The sequence below is a fragment of the Corylus avellana genome, chromosome 9, assembly GCF_965113065.1.
Source record: "Corylus avellana chromosome 9, dhCorAvel1.hap1.2, whole genome shotgun sequence".
NCBI lineage: Eukaryota > Viridiplantae > Streptophyta > Magnoliopsida > Fagales > Betulaceae > Corylus > Corylus avellana.
In genome coordinates this window covers 23,143,377-23,160,925 of record NC_142498.1, presented here as the reverse complement: position 1 = coordinate 23,160,925, position 17,549 = coordinate 23,143,377, and the positions used below count along the sequence as shown (strand labels likewise).

Here is a 17,549-nt window from a genome sequence, read left to right as displayed (position 1 = left end):
GTGTATATGGTGTCACGTCGTTTAAAAATTTTAAATAACGTAGTAACATATTCACCATTAAATTTATAAAATCTAATCTAAATTATGAAATTGACCATCTCCATTTTATTTGAAATATTGGAAAGGATATTATCCTAATCCCTTAGAACATATGGTTTTCTTAATAAGCAGCACATGGTTATTCGTGGTAATATATATATATATCAGAAACTAGGGTTTGAGTTTCATGAGGTGAATCCCGTTTGTTTAAATTCTTATGAAACTTGCAAGCGGTCTTCACTTTCTTACTACTCCTTACCTTCTCGCCTTCTGTGTATATATATATGAAACAAAAAAATTAAAATAAAAAAAGAGACGAATGTTAACTAGAAACTCCCAATTAATTAAAGAGGAGAAGTATGAACAAGAAAATGGAAGTTCAGAAGAAATAATCATAAACATGGAGCTCAGCTCAGGGCATGATATCTTCACAGCATTTTTGTTTTCCTTTTAGCAAGCTTTATACTTTTGCAACATGCATGGTAATGGACATTAGTGGTGATTGTCCAGTGGACTCTCTCTCTCTCGAGTAGACAGTTGAGACTCGGCACAGTACAAAATGGATCTCTCAGTGCCCGTAAAACCTAACAATTAAGGATCCTCATGATTCCATGATGTCGCACGCACCATCATCTTTTATAATTTTCTCCTAAAATCTTATATTGGACTCTCTCTCTCAGTGCCCGTAAAATCTTATATTTTAATCTTTTATATATCAATTCTTCTTCCTTTTTCATATCTATAATCAATTGGGGAGAATTAGAATATATATATATATATATATATATATATATATATATATATATATTCTAATTCTCCCCAATTGATTATAGATATGAAAAAGGAAGAAGAATTGATATATAAAAGATTAAAATATAAGATTTTCTTCATATAATTTAGGTAAAAGTGTCTTCATTTTGTAAGCTCTTTCGGAATCAGGAATATATATATATATATAATTTAGAAACAACATGCACTACACAAATGTAGAAAAATAAGCACAAAAAAAAAAAAAAAAAGCCACAAAACAATTTGCACAATTTTTTAATAGATGAGAAGGGTTAGCATTTTCATATATAATATTTTCATGGGTTTTGCCTATTTCAGTTTCTTTATCCACTTCATCAGAGATTAATCACTTATTTATTTGTGAAAAGAATATTCCATAAACATATGGCTCAATACATCCAACTATCAAAGAGCTTCCTTATGTTTTTGCCAAATTTAGAATATTAGGAAAATAAATAATACGAAGCTAGATTTTCAAGGGTTTATATATAAGGCTACTATTGATTATCTATCCCCTTTCATCTAGTTGCACCATTAGCTAGGAGGTCCAGTCACATCTCGCATGACCTCAAAATCATGCATATGTTAGTTACTCTTAGATCTTGCTCTAATTGATAAGAAACTGATTGATTTAATTAATATTTTAATACTTCATAAGTCAATATGAAATGCCACTGAAGAAATTTCACATTATCCAACCATGATTGTGAAACAAACAAATGAGACTAAAGAGTTTTCGTGGAATTGCAGAGGAAAATATTACTCTCTTTCACAATATTGGACAAATCAGCATCAATGTTTCTGATCTTACCTCCTGTAAATCCAGTTAATATCATGAATTCTTTTTCTTCTGCATGCAACAATGTGGCACATGCAGCCTTAAGTATCTTGCATGAAACTTTCATGAGGAGCTAGAAGTAATACATCTCAATGCTTACACATCAATCATAAAATTAATCAAACAACTTTCATGTTAAATGCTCAGCATGCATGTTAATTAACTAATTAACTACTGCTGATCATGAGGCACTCGATGCAAAACATGTCTCATCCATCGACTGTACTATATTAATTTTCCCCCAATCCATCTATTGACTTTCTATAAGATGTAAGGAAAGATGTAATTCTATAACACAGGTACACGTTTTCTACTGCTCTAACTGCATAAGGCCTATAGATATATTGCTGCATTGATTCTAGTTCTTCGTATTTCAAGAGCTAAAATGATTCATTTTAAATGATAAGTGTGCTACCTAATTATTAAGAAATCCTTAAGAGAAGAACACTTAATGCCTCTTGGGTTTCGGTGTTAATTGCATGATATACACACGTTTTTCAACACATGACAAGTTAATTACGAAATAAAATTATCTACCATTTCGAGAACCAATCAAAAAGAGAAGAAAAAAATTAGTGAAAGTTTCAAGAACATCTTTTCCCCTTTGTCAAGTTTCAAAGTCACGATGTTCCAACAATATTTCCTCAAAATTTCCACCCCTTCTTTTGGGTTCTCTCAATAATAGTCGAGCAAAAGTTGTTTGGATCGAGCTTAAGAATATTTTTTATTTATTTATTTATTCTGTTCTTTATCTTTTTTGGGTCGTGGGACAAGAAGGTCAGGTTTCCACTCTTTCAAAATAGAAAAGTGAAGACAAGCTAGTCTTCATCAGATGTCGTAGCTAGGAATCACTTAACTACATAAAATATTTCTCTCTCTCCAACACTGTAAACGGTTATAAGTTTTTATAACTGACAAGAGAACGTTCCTTTTCTAGTTTCTACTGCTATAACGTTTGGTCAGACAACTGTAATTATAAGTTTGGCAGAAGAGAAAAAGAAAGCCTGGCATGGTTTCTCCAAGTTCAGAACTAGGGTTTCCACTGCTAGAGAAACAAGCTTTTGTTATTCTTCACGCTGCCTCTTCCATATTGGGTAAGCAGGAAAAGAATTAAAGCTACAAAGATGGAGAACACATGGATTCATGCAACACAAGCAAAGACCATTTTCAGCAGGGTGTTTTATTAATTAGCGAGAAAAAAAAACAAAGGACACTATTATATATACTATTCAGCTAAAGCAAAATGGACATATATTATATATGTTCATATAAAATAATATGAATTATTATCTAGCTAGGTTCATGTATATATATATATATTACAAAAGGTTACATACATAAATTATTAAAAAGATGGACCATTAAGTTCCCATTTGTGTAAATTTCATGTGTTAGAAATTCACAAACTGGATCGAGCAACTTCTTTAATTTCTACATTCAGTAATTGAAAAGAAAGGCATATATATATATATATATATATATATATATATATATATATATATATATATAGTGATAAATAAATTATAAAGTGCTGCGCAAGAGATGGAAATTAACACAAAAATAAGGCCCCGATATGTCCATTAATTATAGCAGTTTCCGCAATACAACTATTATGTATAAACTAGCTGAAATAAGTAGAGAAATTCAAAAAAAAAAAAAACAAGAAAAGAGGGTAAAAGGCAAGGAATATTAAAGAACCCGAATGGTTTTAGCCATGAAGTTGTAGTTATAACACTGACCTTTTGAGAAGTCTGCAATCCTTGGTTTACTTCCAAACTGGGTTAATTTCTTCGACAAGACGCCAAGCCTTGATAAATTTACAAGATGGGATTCAAGAAACCCTTTTCTTGTTCTCTCTTCTTAGTGCAAAGATGAGACGACTAATTTGTTGAGTATATGTCACAAGACATTTTATCATACATCAATCTCCTCCACCAATTATTTAGATTAAGCTGAGAAAAATGGATTTCATTGACAGTGAGAATCAATTCAATCAAACCCGGCCCATACCAAAATCTAGCATTAATTTCCAGCTTAAAATGGAGGCCTTGCAGCACTCCCACTCCACCCAAACAGATCACCCGAAAATGGAAAGTTCCCCATATTCCCTCCCACACCAAAAAGAGAAACCCCACCGCCGCTTCCACTTCCACTTCCACCTCCACCTCCTCCACCCTCACCAAGTTGTCCACCACCACCGCCGCCTCCACCGCCACCAGTCACACCGGAAGACTGTGACGCCGTGGATTGGACATGCACTGGCGCTTCCTCCTCATCCAACGGCAGCCTTTCAAACACAGCATTTGCAAACGAGGCAGCCATCAAAACAACCGGACCCGATGCCACCAACGGGCCCACCACACTTCCCCCCACCACCTGTCCCTGTCCTCCAGACAAAAATATCGACAACCCCCCCGCACCAGGCGGAGCCGGAGGCGGGAGAACAGTCCCCGTAAGAGAGAGAATCTCGAAGCGGCCGTGCAGCGTGACCACCGTCCCAGCAGGAGCGCCAGGTTGTCGCAGCGTGACATTGACTACCGTACCGCTTCCGCTGAGGATGCAGACCCCTCTCCCTCTCCTCCTGGCGTAGCTGGACACGCTCTCGACGATGTCGGCGGCGTTGGAGACCTCGAGCACGTGGGATCGGAGGGCGTTGGGGCTGTCCCGCGTGACGATTATGGGCGGCTTGGGTTTGTTCTTGGATCCGGGAGGACGGCCACGTGGGCGGCGGTTGGAGTTGGTGGCTGCACCGGAGCTACTAGTGGCTTGGGCATCGGAATCGGGCTTGTGATCTCTGTCAGAGGAGTCCTTGGAATCGGAGGGTTGGTGTTGTGGGTTAATATTAGAAGGATGTCTCTGCAGGTGCAGCTCCGGCCCCAGGAGGTGGTGGAAGTAGCGAGAACCAGCTTGGTTTTCTTCATTGTACCCCGCCATCGCCACATCTACTCTCTCCCACCACTTATTTTCCACCCTCTTTTTCTCGATCGGAAGCAAATTAAGTCTTGTGCTCGCAGAGTGACGAGAAGGAAAAAGGGTTTTCAAAGAATTTGAGATCCGAGGTTAATATATAGTAGTGGGGGGTTAATATGGGAGTAGTGATCCGTTACAACTTGGAGCGAGGGATCTCTTGAGCACGGTCTTCTGTACTATTCAACAAAAACTGCAACCTGCAGTTACATAAAGACCCAACAAAAAGCCTTATTATTCCAACTACTCCGCTATTCCGCTATTCCTTAGAGCTTTTCTACTTTCTACCGCCAATCAAACCCAATACTTGGTTTTTTTCTTTCTTCGCAAGTAATCAAACCAAAAACAATCAAAAGGCAGCTCACGATTCCCATGTAGCTGTTTCTGGACCATATAGATGTTGCCGTATTCGGAATCAGATCGCACAAAGAAGAAAAAGGAAGAGATGGGTAGTGATATATATATGTGGTATATATAAGAAATTACTTCTAAAAATTCTATATATATGTGTGTGTACTCTGAAAGCGGAAAGCGCACTCCGATGAAGCTTCTCGGCTAAGTTAGCCGCTGTCGAGATGTTTATAGAAGAGGAAAAGGAAAAGGAAAAGAGAGCAGCAGTATGAAATTCTTCTGAGAAATCCACGCGCTAGCTCCAGTGACTGGAACGGAGTTGTATGAATGGAAAAGAGAAAAATAGTTCGCGAGAGTTTTGAGGAGGAAATGGTGGAAAAGCGTGCGGTAAAAGCAGAAGCCAAGCAATTACCAAGACAAAGACCTTGTCACGTGAGAACGTTTGCCAAACCCATTACTCTATTCCAACTCTCCCCTCTAGCGCGTGCATTTCTTCCACTCAATCTGTTTCCTTTCCTACACCTCCTGCTGCTAGGTTCGTTTGGGTTTACACAAAATTTTAAAATGTGAGAACGTCATTTTTAGAAGTATAATTAAATATTTGATAAAACTGTAGTTTAGCTTTTAAAATCACAGTTTATCGTTTAAAATTGTTTAAAAACACATACAACCCCTTGTTCGTGATTTGAAAACACATATTTTTCTTATTTTTAAATCGCGTTTTCTTTAAAAGCAATTCCAAACTATTAATTTTTTGTTCTTTATTTTAAAATCGTAATGCCAAATGCTCTTAGTCTCATATTTAAAATAAAAGTTATTCACATAAAATAGGAGAATTATAAAGTAAGTTTCATATTGATTTTTATTAGGTTATATTGCATTTTATAAGCGATTTTACAAACTCCAACTGTATCTTAATTATTGACTAATCTTTTTAGAACGATAGTGTAATTGTGGTAAGTGTTTTTTTTAGACCATTACAAATGGTATCAGAGTAACTTAGTAGTAATAATATATTACTATGTGACAATGAGTTGTTCATGAGTACTAAGTCTAACATTGTTTCCTTATTAGGTAAAATTAAACAATATTTTAACTCTTTTTTATTTTATTTTATTTAAGTGATAATCGAAATGCAATTTAACGTATTTCCAAATATACGTTACATACTTAACTTTGTACTTGTTCATTTTAGGTTCTATTCACGAATTTGGATTCTCTCCTGTCCGAGGATCCAGCCTTTGTTAACATAAGGGCAAAATTGTCCAATAGAAAGTAAATTAACAAATTTGCCCCTGTGTTAAAGATGACCGACTCCTCTCCCGTCAAAATGGATTAAAAATTTGGACCGAATAGGATACCAGTCTTATATTCACCCTACTTCAACTTTATTTAACAAAAAAAAGTAAAATGCATCTTTTTCATAAACTTTCATTCATATGGAAGGTCTATAAATGACTCTGTCCATCGACATATCACATTCGAATAATAAGTATTCATTCAATATAATCTTCAATCATAAAAAAATATTGTTAGATGACCTGCATGCTTGAAATGATAAATTGCTTTATATCTAAATTGCTCGTAGGTAATCGTTTGGGATTGGGAATAATATTGAGACTTTTGATGGATTGAAAGGCCATAGGTCTAATTCAAAACAAGAAAATGCTTTTTTTTTTTTTCGCTAATTTGTCTTTATGCGCCAATAACTTTTAATTAGTTCAACAATATTATATCATAAATTTAATAATAATTTTAAAAATCATATTAATTTTATAAAAACATAAAAATAACATGTAGCATTACTCTAAAAAGTATTATAAAATTGACATAAATATAAAACAACTTTGAGTATTTTATGAATATTATAGAATTTGCTTTGTTTGTTAACTTTTTGTTCTAAAGAGAAAAACAAAAAGGAAAAAGAAAAAGCTTTAACACACGAAGCCCTAGGCAGGATGAAGTGGCCGGATAGTTATAGTTAGGGGAATGCATAAGATGCAAATTACAAATTAGAGCAAGGCATATATTCCTTTAACCATGGTTAACTAACTTACCATTGAGTTTTTTTTTTTTTCTTATTAAAAAAATTATTTCTGTATATTCATGAATACTGAAAGCTTATAAATCAAACGTCGGCTGCGTCTTTCAATTAATGGTTTAGAATTTGTTTGGTATTATGTTAGAGAGCTTAAAAAATACTTTTAATATCTAAAAAATTGTGTCAAATAAAAGCTAGTACCAGTAAATTTTTTTTAAAATACTTCTTTGACTTTTTTATTCTAAAAATAGTCAAAACATACTTTTAGTGCCAAAAAACATTTTTTAATTTAAAAACTCTATTTCTCAAACAAAATCCTTAAAATTACTCTTAATTGTCTCTTGATAATTAAATATTAAATACTTTATGGAAAGAAAAATATTTTACAGGCTAACGGATCACGCCTAAAAAATAATAATAATAATTGGTTGGAATTTTGTTCGTTCCGTACCTCTCACCCCCACCTAGCTTATAAAAGTTATTTAGTAGTATTTTTTTTTTTTTTTTAAAGTTCAAAACAAAAGTATGATAGGTGATATATGTTGATATATACAATGCACCAAGCACTAGAAGGAGGCTAAAAAGAGGACAGAAGGTTAGAAGGCTCTGCCGAAGTCCTAGTAGAATTTACCTTTGTTGATGGCGTGGATAATAATTCCTCTCGCGAAAATTGGGAAGGTTTCCTTGCGTGACAAAGCGGTTATCTAATCTGGGGATCAAGCTATATAGGTGTATCATAGTCCTGGAAGCAGGGTATGTTCTTGGGCCAAGTCAACGGACTTCTCTTCGGCTTGATGCCTCTAATGTCCTTGATAAGCCACTTCGAGCGTGATGGGATGGGCCCGCCCTAAGAAAGACGGGCATTGCAGGTCCTTCAGTGGTTAAGTAAATCAATAACTCCTCAATTCTTTAGGCTGACTTAAATGTATCTGAGTCAGTTTATAAAAATTCTAGCGAGTAGGTGAACCTTTATTGAGCCTTGTGAGGGTTTTGAATTATGCTAGAGGTGGTTTCAAATTTTGACTTTGCAGCTTTTTTTTCGATTGGGTCAAGTATGTGTAACATTTCAAAAGGGGAATAGGTTGAAATTCCAACAAATAAAGAGAGGGGGGCGGGGGGGGGGAGTTGGTTCAATACCATATTGAGTCGTTGATTGGATATTTATTATTAAAATGACCTACCCACTTTTGTCATAATTGCTATTTCATTGGCTCCTACCTCCTAGCTAGCCTCCCACAACTTAATTTGATTGGCAAAGACCCAAGTAAGAAACAAAACCAAATTATAAGTACCTTAATTGGCTAGCGGGATTAAGATTTTTCGATTATCCATCCATCCACACTCGACAATTTTAATTTTATCCAACGGAGTTGATAAAAATTTCGGGAACGTGCATGCATGGGTATGGCGCACGTGCGAAAACAAACATGGTGGTAATGGTATAGGCTCCCCCAGTTTTGCTTGACAAATGACAATCAAAGGTGATGATGATGATGATGATCTCGTACGTTGAATAACTGGGACCCAAAAAAAACTTTGAGTAATCGAAGGGCTAGCTTGACATAGATTGAGAATCTTGATTTACACGTGCATATCTAGGCATGAAGCCAGCAGAGAGGTGACGTGCGGTGTTGAGGTCCGGGGCAGGGAGGTGGTCAGACCACGTGGAATGTGTCGGGACATCGGAACTTGGTCAACCTTATCCTTTGTGCGGCACATATCTCATATCCTATCTATATCATAAAGGTTCAGTGGATCAGATGGGTTGAAGCCTTGAAAGTCCCCAGCCACACAGTGTGAATCAGCGATAGAGTCCATGAGCCTTACGTTACATGGGACCCCAAAAGATAAACCCCACCACATGTCTCCATCAAAGGTTACTAAATTCTCATCCTGTGGTTCACAGCACTTCACTCACTGCAGTCTGCCGCTTGAATCATTTGATTTCTTTCTATAATTAGTCAAACTAGAGGCACACACGTAAATGGAAAATTACTTGCGATAGACAACCTGCAGGTCTTGTCTTGCCGAGAGGAGCTGAATCATAGCGGACGACAACTATGAATTGTATTCGTCCTTCTCCAAATAATGACAATCTCTTATTCTTTCTACTTGACACCACCACTTTGGAAATAACATAAATAATTTTGAACAGTAACAATGACCTCAGATTTAATGCTTTTTGCGTTTTTTAGAGATGAACAGTAATGAAAATGATTAATTTCGTCATGATGAAAATTTTTTACAAATCAATTTAAAAAATATATTTTTAATTTATTTAAAATAGTGTTAAGTGTTTTTAAATATTTAAAAAACACATTAAATTTAATTTTAATTAATAAATAAATATTAATGATATTAAAATATTTAACAGTATTTTAAATAAGTTGAAACATATTTTTTTCAGACTAATTTTTAAAAAATTTATGCCATGAATTTCATGATTTAAATTCAATTTTGCACACCATATGTTATTTACGTTTTGTTTGTGTTTTGAATGGTTGGCTTGTATATAATATAGGTCCTGTTTGCCAATGGTCCTAGGGTGATACTGTACCAGGGCCGATACTGTAGTATTTTTTTTTTAGATATATGTATTTGATTGGTTTTAGTAAAAATGTTTTGTGGAGAAAAGTGAAAATATATTTTATATGGAAAAAAGTAAAAAATTTGTTTTGTAGTGATTTTTTTATTTGAATAATAAAAAAAAATGATTGATATAGTATAAAAAGTAAAGATGTTATAATTAATTTTGAGGTGGAATTTTTTTTTTTTTTTTTTTTTTTTTTGTGGGATCAAAGCTGCCCTGGTACAGTTAGTTACAGACCAGGGCCATTGGCAACAGGGCCATAAATCTTAATGTGAATTATAAAATGTAATTATATATTGTGGGACCCTAATGTTAATAATAAAGAAAGAAAGAAACAAGAAAAATGAAATAATTGGAAAGGTTCAATTAAGCACCAAGTCAGCATCCAATTTATTGTGATGGAGATGTGGGCCCCAGAAACACAAGTGGGGGGAGTGGATTGACATGAGCTGACGTGTAATTGTTATGCCAAAGTCCATCACACACCAATTTAATCACACCCACTTGTATGAGTGTTGTCTCCCATTATAGACGCGCCGCCTTTGGCACAACGATTCCTTTCCTTCTCAGCACATTATTAATTTATTACCATGCAGCCTCGTCAAAATTAAACGAACCCATTGAAATGGTCTTCAAATTGTGTAATTCCACAGTAATGATGTTATACTTTAAACTAACCTCTAATTATTATTTTTTTAACAAGAATAAATTCAATAATTAATTGAAATTATTATTATATATAAGTATCGTGAGATAATTAATTGTAAGCTATATCCAACAGATTTAACTCAAAGCAAAGTCTCATCTTCAAGGGATCTCTAGCAATATTACACGTGAATTTCCTGTTTTTAATTTAGAGAGAGTCAGGACACTTAAAAAAAAAAAAAAAACTCCTTGTAAATGCACAGTGAACTTCCCATGATTTTGGAAATGATATAAGAATAAATAATATATATAGTTGACACACCGTGACTGATGGGTTCATAAAAAAGAGAGAGAGAGAGAGAGAGAGAGAGAGGAAGAAATTAAGAACTAAGAAAAAAGAGAGAAAAAAAAAAAAAAAAAAAAGAGAATACAATTCTTATGCGATGTTCGCTCAGAACAATACAAAAACTAACAAGTTATCATTGTTTAATATGAAATTTTTTTTTTTTAAAAAAAAAAAATTATCATTGTTTGATGGTAGGGATTATTTTCTTATGTTTTAATCTATATATATGTATATAATAAAATTGGAAGACAAAAAAAATATTACATTCCTTTCCAATGATTACTTCAGGTGAGGTGACAAGCATATAGTTTATCCATATATATAATAGATATATATCATACCAAATTTTAATCCATTTTATAGTTCAGAGGTAGCTTGAGAACTGGTGTTCTTATGAAGTTTGTAGCCAATCATAATTGATAAGCTGGAACAAGATTCTTATTTTAATTTGATTATTTAGATATACTATATAAAAAAAAAAAAAAATAGTAAAATTTTCAACATTGTCGGCGATTAAAAATACTAAGCAGAAATCACCTGACATGGGGAATCACTTTATATTCTAGCTAGGAACATGGGAATCACTTGAAAATTAATACAAGCATCTGGTTTTTGAAAATAAAATCTTCTTTTTAAAGCCACTAGGAAAAAAGTTATCCTTGTTGTTTAGATTGATAACTCTAGTTTAGTTCATAAAGTGGAGGATATAATAATGACCATCATACTTTCTGCGAAACCATTATCACTACTTCTACTGGGCTTTCAAAAGTTCAGTTAAACAACCACAATCTATTTATAAACATATCTTAAATATTGGAACACTTTTATTTTTGGTAACTTTTGATATTGGAGCATAACACTATGGTAGAGGTTCTTGTTCAAGTGCTCTAGTATATTATGAATGTGCAAATTGTCAAACCATTGAATACCGATAGAGAAATGGAGTTGTCATAAGAGAAAATGCTATCCTCGAGTTAGTGTCAATAGAATGAATCATCATAGATATTGGTTGTAGAGCGTGGAAATATGTTAAAATGTTGTGTATATAAGCTTTTAATCACTCTCTCCTTATAAGCAGGTTTTCAAAGCTAAATTCTAAGGTTTTGTATAAGTATATACATTTCTGGGATGTTCATTACTCATGATATATTAAACTTTAACGTGTTTTGGTTTTTTTTTTTTTTTTTTAATTTAATTTAAAGTGTTGTTATGGGACATAAATCTCAAAACTGTTTTTGTGTGTTTATGAGTTTTTTTTTTTTTTTTTTTTTGTGGTGGTTTGACTTGTTTGTTAATGTATTTGTCTGAAGAAAAGAAAAGAAAAGAAAAGAAAAGATAATAAATATGCCGCCAAAATTCGTTTGAAAGAAAATAAATAAATAAATAAATAAAGTGTAATTATTTAAAATGAGGGACATTAGTGGTCCACATTTGATTAAGCAAAAATCAAAGTTGTTGAAAGTTTAGTAAGGAGCAGTAAGTAAATAATTAAAGGTAGGCATCAAGCTTGACAAATGGCCCTAAACGCCACTGAATGGCGTAATTATCAATTAAAAAGAATAAGCAAGTTGGAGACGCACTGCCTCCTCCTCAGCTCAAATGCCCATGTGGTCGGCACCAAACCCATTTGTCGTCTTTCCACCAATCCCATCCCCTGGAAATCTTCTTAATTTTGCCTAATCTCTAATCACTGCTAATCAACGTCCAATGGTTGGAATAAGCTTGCAAAATTAGATGATCATGTTAAGACGTTGGGTATGTTCATTGTTAGGCCAAGCCAAAAAAAACAAAAGTCTAAAAGTAACCTAAAGTCAGAAAGGGAAAAATACACCACAATATGATCACAGAAAGCCCAGTCATTTTTCAATCCAATACAATTACACACATTACCCTTTTGTCACATAAATTTGTAACAAAATAACAGTAAAAACTTATGATACCCAGTTGGTACTACTCGATCATCTCATAGTGGGCTATCAACAAAAAATTAAAAATTAAAAAATAAAATAAAATTGTCATAGACTCATAGGGAGCTAGTAGCTTCAGCTCTGGATGCGCCCTTCACCAGTTGGAACATCAAAATGTTGGTCGGAAAGAAAGCAAGTAGAGCTCAGCTTTGAACTTTCGACCCATCCGGCCCCACGGCCTTAAAGACAAAGTTTACATGGGACGAACACGTGGAAAAACACCTGCACCTGAACAGGCTCCTTGTAGACAAGTGAGTAGCGCACAGAGGGTCAAGTCGAAGCAATAGTTCGTGAGCGTATCTTGTGGATTTGAGGCCCAAGTTAGAGTGGGCCAATGTACATGTGAACTATCCATCCTGTTGTCTATGCCCACGGGGAAGGGACATAGGATGTCTGTCTATTGCACAGCTCTTCTCTTTTTGTTGTTAATCCTGCTGGGCTCCTGGTTCGTTCTTGCATTCAACCCCTCGAGACAGGATTGCTTTCTTCTTCCCCACTCTACAAGTAATTATATGCTCATTTGCTAACGTTTTTTATAACAGCTTTTTAGTTTTTTGGAAGAAAAAAAGAGAAGGCAAAAAAGCATTAACAAGCAACTCAACACACAAAATTACTTTATTTCACTTTTATGTCATATCGCAACAATAAAAAACATAAAAGCAAAGCAGACCTCCTAAAAGGCATTAGCAAACGAGCTCATATTTTTTGGGACCAGCAATTTGTGGGTGTTGGAGAACTGGTTGTTTCGAATAGGTATAGCTCATCGAACTTTATATTAGGTTACTCGCTCTCAGGGCTTTTAAGTATGTTATTCAACCTTGGTTTGTATTGTTGGAATATTTTCTTTATTGGGCTTAACATTGATAGTAGGTTTTGGTTGTGAAAACGGGATGTACACACAAGATAAAATAACATGCCCAAATATTATTGAGTTATCATTGATGAGTAGCAATTGCATTCCTATTGCATGTTTAGAATTGTGTTTGAAAAATAAAGTTTTTAAATCAATAAACACTTCTTGGCAAAAGCTTTATTTTTAAGTTTCTGCCAAAAATGTGTTTCAGTCATTTTTAGGCTTTTTGAACCTTTAAAAGTGCTTTCAATTTTTTTTACCAAATTGATACTTTTTCTTTAAACAAACTTTTTGAGTATTAAACACATTTTTAAGTCACTCAAACGCAAACACAAACCCAAATAAGCTCTTAGTCCCATTTTCTCCTATATCTTTAATATACAATATAACCCTGATAATTTTTCAAGTAATCCAAAATAATTTATCATATACATGAATGTAATTCGTAAAACGTATCTTCTTCTGTGTGTAAATTTTTACTATATGCCAAAATAACACAACGATATGCGTGAGTTCATCGCCACTGACAAGCACACCCTGTGAAGAAAAGAAAAAGGAAATATACTAGGCAACATGCCCATTCCCCTGTTTGTCTCTAGAATTAATTAGAGAACAAAATAGAAATGGCAAAACCCAAAAAAAAAGAAAAGAAAAAGAAGAACATTTAGTAGATGTTTCCTTCGTGATGATCCAAAGAGAAGCACCTGCCCACCTGCTATCTCTCACATAAGCATAGCCATAAACAAATTCACAAAAATACTAATTGCAATTCAAAAACTGCATATTTACGCAACAAAATCATCCAAGTGTCTTGCGGATTACAATATTTCAACAGAAGTTGCATGTGCAATTAAAAGAAGATTCAGGATATTAAAATTTCAAAAGATCAGTCCAGGCGAACTCCTGGTACTAGAAGTATGAACTTAATTAGCGGGGGTCCTGGGGAAAAAAAAAGCTTCCCTTGCACTCAGGTGACCCGGCAAAGAAAGAAAGGAACATACGTAGTAAATTAAACTGACCACTAGCACAACTCTAGCTAATTAATCATCAAACCCGTAAAAATGGGCATTTGACATATTTAGAAGGTACATAATACTATAAACTTTTGAGAACCAACCTGGACTGGACGGGAATTCCTAATTTGAAAATTCAATGCAGCAATCGGGGAATTTATGGCTCATCAAGGTCCTGAGGGTTCCACATGCGTAGGGGAACCTCATCAAGAATATTGATGCCACATTGGATTGAAACTTCATACCTCTTGAGCTAATTTCAATTTCAAAGATACACCATGAGCTATGGCCTCATCAAGTATGGTTGGGACTACTCCAAAAAGTGATCAAATTAGAGATTTAGTCAATTCAGAAAGGCTGCCAGCCCCACTGCACCTTCCTTTTCTCTTATTGATAATGTTACACACGCTTCATGTGGGTCTTGAATCAAGGACCTCACCCTGCACTGATTCTTATGGGGGAAAGTACTATTTGAGCCAAAATTTATTGGCAGGAGCTAGTAACTATTTGAGAACATGGTAATATTAAAATCGTCTATTTATCTGATAAAAAAGGCCTAAAGGGCCCCACTGCAGCCCTTAACTAAACACTTCTCTACCGTGATCTCCTCCATAATCCCTCAATGCTCTTTGAAAGGCATACTAGGACACAGTTTTTCAAAGTGATATTCATATATAAAAAATCTATAACCCTAGAGATTTTGCAAGCACTCTATAGCTTATATTTGCGAGGATTAGTGGTCTTGAGTATTCACTGCCATAATTCTTTTTCATTTTCATATAAAACTTTCTCTTTTTTTTTAAGATAAGTGAGTGACCCCAAGGGAATGAATGGGTGTGGAGCTTGGCCAGTTGTGCTACCCCCTGCAATTAGCTATAACACTTCTCGTCTCTCCAAGTATAAACAAAGTTGACAGAAGAGAAGTTAAATTTTTGAATATAATTACACCAGAAGCCAGTCATCTTTACAACAACCTAACTATAAAGCAAAACTTTTTTTTTTCTTTTTTCCTGGGCTAGCTATAGAACAAAACTTAGCACCAATAAGTTCATGTATAGATGTGCATTGTCTACATTCAACAAATGTCTCCCTTACTATTTATTGATTGTACTTTTAGTAAGAATTGGACTAGCATCCTGTCTACACCCACACTTTGGCCACCTGAACCGCTGTTCAGGAGGCCTCTATGATGCCACATAAAACATCAAGTTATCACGCAGTTCCTATTTCATCATAGGATAACAAATAATCTGTGAAAGCCAATTGAATGAAGCTACTTGCCTCTAAAAAACACTAACAAAGAAATGCCATGCTATCAGAAACTTTAGATGGCTCAAAACAACATCAGAAGACAACACAGGTTTCATAGGGCTCGTGCACATATGTTTTGAGTAACAATATGTGAGACTCCGTTGCCAAATAATTCACTTCATAATCAGCACATGTTTCTTATTATTTGAAACAATAGACAAACACAGTGAGGAGAAAAAGGACAACCAGAGAGAAAATCTCCATAACTTCTTAATTTTATTTTGGCTAATCATAAAGTAAATAAATGCACCAAGGATACAGAATCGACCGCTTTTATTTCTTATCCCATTATTTAATAGTATAGATAACAATAAAGATCATCCCAACAAATGATTTCCAGAACTATATCAAAGCATGAACATTTCATTAAGGTGTCACCCAGAACTGGATATTCTATTACTTATTGCATATCCAAAAAAAAATTCCGATCAATAATCCCCCAATACCACAATATCTTAAAGACCAAAGTCATGAATCATCAGCTTATGGTCAAATTAACCATAACCCAACAAAGACAACTTACAAATTTGCGATGCCCAGCAGTTCATTCCTCCTGATTCCTAGTTACATTATTCTTCTTGCCGTATATCAAACCAGTTTGCTGAAGAAAAAAAATTCCCAAATCACAGAAATGAATAAAACCAGTAATATTAGTATAAGAAGAAGCTACAATTCGGTGATCTTTAGTTGCATATAAGGACAGGGTTTGAGCAACACCTGAGAGTCGGGAATTGGTTTTCGTTTCTCAACGTAGCGATTAGGATCCGAAGCTGCAAGCGCTGCCCTTTCCTGCAACCAAAAGAACACACCAAGCCTTCAGCCCAATCAAAAGCAGTTGAATTTGCTGTGCACGAATCGAGATAAAGAACTAACGGACAATCACCTCTTGTTCGCGCTTGAGGTCTCGGGAGGGCTTGACCCAAAGGTAGTAAGCTAGGGTTCCAGCCACGACCCACGAAGCCAGGTTGGTTCCTCCTCTAAGGCCTCCCATCGCATTGCCTACGAAGGACCTCGTATTTCCCAATGCTCTTCTCCAACTGCTCGCCATCGAACCGAAATTCAGAGCTTGTTAGGGCTTCTTCGCTAATAGAATTTCTAGGGTTTACGCCCAATTTAGGGTTTTGACCTTTGGTTTTATCTATTCTTTCGTTTATTGTCTGCTAATTTAATTGCAATGAATTTTACGAGCAGTGAGATGCGAGAACGAAGACGCGGACGATATATGGCCAACACCCAACAGGATTCAGATTTTTTTGTAAACGTGTCTCCAAATTACGGGGTAATTGAATGTTAATGATGAAGGAAGGAGAGGCCACGCCGCCCCTGCCCAATTCGGGTCGGGTAGGGGGCTTGTTTGGGAAATACATTTTTCCCAACTCAACTCAAAATTTTTTAATTTAACACAAAAATTTTCAACCCAATTAATAAAAAATTTAAAATAAATACATTTAGGAGTGGCCGGACCATCCCAACTCAATAACGTTCGCATTCCGTTGCACAAAAATGTTTAGCCACAATTTTAGTTAAAAAATTGTTTATATATATATATATATATATATATAAAAGAACACCTAGAATTCCTTTTTTCTTAAAGTATATTACAACACTCGGTATTTTAAGGAAAATGCTAAGTGCTTTCTTAATGTTCTTTTTGTGTCTTCCTAATCTTATGTAAAAATTATTTTATAAAAAAAAACAAAAAATAAATAAATAAAATTGCTCTTATTTCTCACTTGGTTTTTATAAAATAATTTATACTTAGAATGAGAAGAACACAAGAAGAACACCAACCGAGCACA

The 17,549-nt window shown here is 34.7% G+C and overlaps 2 protein-coding genes across 4 annotated transcripts; both read right to left on the bottom strand.

Annotated features, from left to right (window-relative positions):
- Positions 1-3,215: 3,215 nt before the first annotated feature.
- On the bottom strand, positions 3,216-5,351 carry SOB3 (Putative AT-hook DNA-binding family protein). Its single transcript, XM_059605745.2, has one exon. It carries the CDS (start codon positions 4,598-4,600, stop codon positions 3,701-3,703), a length of 900 nt encoding a protein of 299 aa, XP_059461728.1. The 5' UTR covers positions 4,601-5,351; the 3' UTR covers positions 3,216-3,700.
- Positions 5,352-13,833: 8,482 nt separating this feature from the next.
- LOC132189663 (subtilisin-like protease) lies at positions 13,834-16,997 on the bottom strand. Of its 3 annotated transcripts, none has more exons than XM_059604425.2 (4): positions 16,634-16,997; positions 16,468-16,539; positions 16,274-16,351; positions 13,834-14,141 (listed from the first exon to the last, which is right to left on the bottom strand). In XM_059604425.2, the coding sequence occupies exons 1-3, from the start codon at positions 16,796-16,798 to the stop codon at positions 16,295-16,297; spliced, it is 294 nt and encodes a 97-aa protein (XP_059460408.1). In that variant the 5' UTR covers positions 16,799-16,997; the 3' UTR covers positions 13,834-14,141; positions 16,274-16,294. The 3 variants fall into 3 exon arrangements, with proteins under 3 accessions (XP_059460408.1, XP_059460407.1, XP_088366637.1); XM_059604424.2 differs by having other exon boundaries at positions 13,834-14,138; XM_088510511.1 differs by having other exon boundaries at positions 13,834-16,351.
- Between the last annotated feature and the right edge of the window lie 552 nt (positions 16,998-17,549).